At 33.6% G+C, this 6,158-nt stretch overlaps 1 protein-coding gene across 1 annotated transcript in view; it reads right to left on the minus strand.

The window, feature by feature from the left end:
* Positions 1-5,589, minus strand: part of LOC104080624 (shugoshin-like 2) — a gene marked incomplete at its 5' end in the record, with an annotated part of 11,968 nt that extends 6,379 nt beyond the window's left edge. The window contains 6 exons of the mRNA XM_009583084.1: positions 6-692; positions 1,644-1,879; positions 2,269-2,351; positions 3,097-3,174; positions 3,582-3,757; positions 5,428-5,589. Of these exons, the coding sequence (XP_009581379.1) occupies positions 6-692; positions 1,644-1,879; positions 2,269-2,351; positions 3,097-3,174; positions 3,582-3,757; positions 5,428-5,589 (1,422 nt within the window). The remainder of the gene's footprint in view (positions 1-5; positions 693-1,643; positions 1,880-2,268; positions 2,352-3,096; positions 3,175-3,581; positions 3,758-5,427) is intronic.
* Between the last annotated feature and the right edge of the window lie 569 nt (positions 5,590-6,158).

Here is a 6,158-nt window from a genome sequence, read left to right on the forward strand (position 1 = left end):
TGTAGGTAGCTGTTCTGTCTGACTTCGGAATAGTTGAGTTTGTGAGTCAGTAGTTTTTGAAACTTCACTATTGTCAGCCCTAGCGTGCCTTTCTTCTGCACACAAATTTGAACTGACTTCAGTCTTGCTTTTAATTTTCTCTTTATCCTTCTTAGAATATTTTACTTTTCTGAAATTTGCTAATATTTTATCAGAATTGGCATTACTATTTTTATTTCGGGGTAATTTATCTTTGTCTTTCGCTGTAACTGTGAGTAGTTCACCCACATCACTGGCGGTCAACTCCATATCAGCATCATAAACAGTTTCTTCAGGCTTCATCTTGTCAGTAAAAAGCAGCTTCTTAAAATCTATCTTACTTTCATTGCTAAATTTAACAGGTGAAGGAATAATGCGAGAGAAGTCACTTGAACTTTCCTGCAAATTCGTGTCATTAGTGTTGCTGCCACTATTGATACCATGATGAGGCAGATTATTTGAGCTATATTTTTTAACAAAATCCTTTATATTAGGCTGAGTTTTTGACTTATGAAGTACTGCATGTTTCTTTCTTTCAGTCACATTTCCACAGAATTGCAATGAACTATCATTACATTGTTTTGTAAGCTCCTCAAACCGTCTTAAAGATTGTGTATTTTTGACATGAGTCAGGAAGGCCCTATTGCAAGTTAGTTCTGTGCATAATTGATTTTCTGCAAAGAGAAAAAATTCAGCAGCTTGGGAAAAGAAAGAATAGAGTATAGTTATCAGAATAAGATAGATTACTGAAGGTTGGACCAGAAGCATGGAAAATTACAAACTGATTTTTTTTTTTTTTAAACTGAATACACACATTCTGTGGTTAAACACACATTCTGAATACACACATTCTCCTTAAAAGTTTAGTTAACTAGAGCTAATTTCATATTTTACCAAAGTTGGTATGTATAAAATTGGGTATAAATAAAAGTATATTTTTCTATAACTACTTCAGTTATTATTTGGTTATCTTATCAAAGTTTTGTTCTGTTCATATTAATTTTGTTACAGTTCAGCTGTGTTATTTCAATGAACATTATTCTACAAGTGATTGTCAGGACACCTATACTTACGGGTGAGCATAGAATCATCATAGAATCATAGAATAGTTTGGGTTGGAAGGAACCTTTAAAGGTCATCTAGTCCAACCCCCCTGCCATGGGCAGGGACATCTTCAACTAGATCAGGTTGCTCAGAGCCCCGTCCAACCTGACCTTGAATGTTTCCAGGGATGGGGCATCTACCACCTCTCTGGGCAACCTGTGCCAGTGTTTCACCATTCTCATTGTAAAAAAATTCTTCCTTCTATCTAGTCTAAATCTACCCTCTTTTAGTTTAAAACCATTCCCCCTTGTCCTGTCACAACAGGCCCTGCTAAAAAGTCCGTCCCATCTTTGTTAGAAGTCCCCTTTAAGTACTGAAAGGCTGCAAGGCTCCCCAAAGCCTTCTCTTTTTTTATTTAGCATTCTAGCATTATTTTTATATAGCATTCTATTTTTTAATAGTTTATTACAGTTTAGGAATCTTACTATACATTCTGTATTGCACATCAAGTAATGAATTATTAAATACTAATTCTCAGATAGCTCTGAAAAATAAATCACCTGTACAGGAATACATCATACCTTTTAAAAATATATTTTTGTCAACAGTTGTTTCCACCGGGTCTATTTCAATTAACTTTTGATTATTTGTACCAGAAGGCAATGATAATGCATACTTGACTTGATCTGAATTCATTTCCTTTGACAAAACAGTGGTACACTTATAAGAATTTGGTATCTCACACACAGAAGGGCTATCTTGCTGTTTTGCATTAGCTGTTGCAATTAAAGGAAGTTTCACTGGCAATTCTACAGATCTGAAAAGAGGAAATTTTACTGTGAAGATTTTTATTACATTTTATGCCATAACATTCAATTGCTTAAAACATTCCCTTAATAATGTATAAAAGCAGAAAACAAGAACTCAAGTATGAAATCTGGTTCTATCTTAGGGGTAAATATATTTTTTGTGACAGAGAATCCTGTTTTGTGCTGGTGACATCCCATGAAGAAAGAAGTTATTCAAACACAAGTTTTGTCTACCACTCTCTCTATATATAAATTCCAAGTTTCAAATAGGTAATTTCTGCATTAGACAGGAAATTGTTTCTCATTACCTCAAAAATACCTAGGACAATATACAAAGATGAGTTGTAAAAAAATCCACAGACACTTACCAACTTCCGCGTTTAATATAACCACCTACCTAGCAGACTGACATGTACTCTTGAACTGGTCATCAGTAGGGCTATTTGGACCAGCTGACAGAGGAAGAGAACTCTGAAGATTCTTTCAAAAGAACAACAGTGGGGAAGTAGAAACAGTTGAATATTCTTTTATATTTTAAGTATCAGAAATATCCACAGCAAAAAAAAAAAATGAATGAGCAAAAAATAGAAGTACTGATGAAAGGTGCATGATATTCAAACACACACAATAATTTTAAAGAAAAGTATTTTGTAGCAAAACTTATAAAAATCTGTAACCTACTTGCATCCCAAAGCAACGTATAGACTTCTTTAATGTAGCTATATCTAATGCAAAGTGCATTATACACACAGAAGCACAGAGCAACTGTTTAGAACAGACAATAAATACATTATTTTTTTAAAAAATTAACTGTAAATTTGCCATGACACAAGGACTAACATGGACTATATTTTCTCGTAAAGTTTCCACATGCAAGATATTTATTGCAGCACTAAGCAAGGAAGGCAAGTAGCTCGCTCATTAGTGAAGAATACCACATATTGAAGTTCTATGCTTTTTTTTTTAACCACATGACTTCATCAGAGCTAACTCATATTTAACTTTTAGACACTTTGTAAACAAGATTAAATCCTAAATTTTTAGTGCAAGCAACAGCAAAATTTAATTGATTTCACTAGACTAGGGTTTCATCCCAAGTTTTAAGGAATTGGGGTAAATGTTTTAAAATGCATGTATGATTTCAACATCGCACTCATTTAGATGCTTTGAAAATATTATCCTGGAAAATAAGCTCAATATGGTAATAGTTCAAAAAACATCTTACCTCAGAAAGACTGCTTATTTCTATTGCATTTAAGAGGTTATAATTCAAAAATGCTTCTATTTCTATAAGAGTTTTATTCTGCATGTAAAAGAAAAAGTAATTTCAGAATATACTTTAAGTGGCTTCTGGCTTAAGAAAAGACAAGATATAAAGGTGAATCTACATTGTAATTTTTTTTTTTTTTCCCCCACTCAATTGAGCACAAACTGATTTTTAATACCATCTCAATACTTATAAATATAAAGGTGAAACTGACACTAAAATAGCTATGGATAGACATATACGCTGATGGACAAAATAGTAAGTACAAAAAAATCCTATGAAAGAAAAACCAAACATGAATACTATGCTATCAGATGATATAGCTTCACAGATCTGAGATGTACATTTTAAATCACCATCTTAAGAAGCAATATTAAGTTTCCAAAAAAGATAAAAGCTTGGTTTAGCTGATCTAAGTTTAAATGATATTATTTGCAGCGTACCAAACAGTTTAGTTTTCGATGAAGCAACATATTATGAAGCTGCAGCTTTTCTACTTTCTTCTGAAGAAAAATCTTCTCATTCTTTAGCTTCCGAGAATTTTCTTTCTCCACACTCAAAGCCACAGCTAATGCTTTATTATTTTGTTTTAAAGATACTTTAAATATAGATGAGTTATCTAAAGGAGACAAAATCATATTATTTTTAACAGCTTCAATTCCAGGCCCTCTCTGCATGAGCTATCACTGTATAACAACATTTTTACCTGTAGGTTTTGGTGGAACAATAGCAAAGCCTAACACTTTCTAATATAAAACTGTTTCTGTTGGCTGTCATTCTGATGTCTACTCTGTCAGCTTCAAGTTCAAGTTTATTTCATGCACGGATTCTGCTCTACTCTGGATTTTTTAAAATAAGGTTATTTTAAGAAGAAAGCATTTAAAAATGGATAGTTTCACAGGCATAAAAATGTTTCCAAATTTCTAAAAAACAAATATAACTTTTACAAATTATAACATTCAAACATTTTGAGCATAAGTGTGAGTTTTGACAACAGAAAGAAAAAAAGCTTTAAGTTAGAAATATATCTTCCACTGTCCTAATGAAAACCTGCCTACTCATATCTACTACAGAATGTTTTAGGAACTTAACTTTTTTTTTCCAGTGACACTGCATATTACCAAGATGATTTTTTTTGCCTCACATTCATAGTATACACAGAGTTAACTTGAACTCAAGGTAGAGACAAGTCTGACCATACTCTTTCATAATACAAAAAGGAGCAAGGTTCGCTTGAAATCTGCTCCAACTACATCTCTTCGTTGTCTTATGTTATTACTTCTGTGATCTGTGATGCAAAATTTGCAAGGCCTTATTTCCTTGCTTTGGTAAACAGGCAACAACAGCGGAACCTTGTTAATCCAAACATTATGCTTTGAAATTACTATTCAGCTTAGTGAATTATTTGTATTATTGCAGTATGGAGATTTCTAAAGGACATTAGTATTATTCATCTAATACTGTTTATTTTTCACTGAAAATTAGTATTTTTGACATAAAGGCACAATAAGTTCAAATATATATATATATGTATACGAACAACAACAAAAATATAAATATGTATATACAAACAACAAAAATTCTTGCCACACCAATCACAGAAAGAGAAGCAGAAGTCAACATTCACTTAACCATGCTGCTTGAATTAGAGAGCTCTGAAATAGCAGTGTTTCACTACATTTGTAGTTTCCCTACCTTTTGCAGAAGAGGATCTGAGATGTTCCATAGTGGTGTTTTTGTCAGAGCCAGAAACAAAACCCAACCACCTACCACGACAAACCCATGTTTGAATTTAATCCTGACTTACTGAGAAAACAAAGCACCTTCTGGCAAGTGATTAAATCAGCAGATTAATATTTGTAGTTTTCCTTGACTCAGTAAATGACTCAATGAAGAATTTTATATAAATCCCATTTTGCAAATGGGAATACTAGGTATTTTACTATAGCAACTATATTTTAAAAGGTAATTGATTTTACTCATTTTGGTACCTCAGACGCCCCAAATGGACGTGGACATGGATGTTAAAAATGCACTTGAGTACACTCTTTTAAAAAACACTGACACACCAAAGAGCAACCACTGAAAGTACTCGGAGAATTAGATAAATAAACAACTTATAATCATGTGTTTTAACTTTCAAACTCTCCTAAAATTCTCAACATACTACATTAATATTTTTAACAGGCAGTAATTCAGCAAATCACATTAAATACAATTACTATTCCTTTTGAAGTCATACATTCTAAGTACAGTAAATGGTTTCAGTTTTATTTTAACAGGACTTACTTATTAATTTAGTTTTGATCTTAGATGCTAAAGAAGCATTCCGTTTTGCAGCTTGTAATGTTCCATCCCTCTTCTTCATATGTGCTTTAACAGCATCCGAAGTGAAAATGGTAGATGATTTTGCAGTTGCTTGTTTATCCATCATCAGAATGAACCTGTACACTGTCAAGAGGAATTCCCAAATAATACATGATCTTTCTCACACTTTTAAAAATTAAGTTTCATTACCTCTTACCAGGGTTTGTTATCTCTGAAGCTGAGAAAATTGCTTCAGTCTTTACCTTTGTTCAATTAATTCAAACAGGTTAATGAATTGTAGATAATGTAGATAATTTTAACTACTAGAATTCTACTACTGCAGAGTGGCAAAATATTTAGTAAACATGAAGACTAAAAGGATCACAGATTTTTGATCTTGTCCACTCCCTCAAGCTATCTATCCAAGTTTACACTTAAAAGGGAAAAAATCCAAGGTTCTACCACTTCACAATATGACCAGACCAGCTTTTGCTTTGTCAGGACAAATTTTAAATCGAAGCACCTAAATGAACTGCGTTATAAATGCTCTAAATTTAAATAAACAGCGAGAGAGACCGGCCCGCCAGCACAGGTAGAACAGGGAGTGGTGTCCCAGCAAACCGCTTCGAGGAGGCAGGTCCCGCCGGCCCTCGGGTCTCTCTCGTCCTCACAGGCGACAGGCAGCGCCAGCGCCCGCTCCCGCCTCGCCCCAG

Source organism: Fulmarus glacialis, unplaced genomic scaffold (assembly GCF_000690835.1).
Source record: "Fulmarus glacialis isolate BGI_N327 unplaced genomic scaffold, ASM69083v1 scaffold14780, whole genome shotgun sequence".
Classification (NCBI taxonomy): domain Eukaryota; kingdom Metazoa; phylum Chordata; class Aves; order Procellariiformes; family Procellariidae; genus Fulmarus; species Fulmarus glacialis.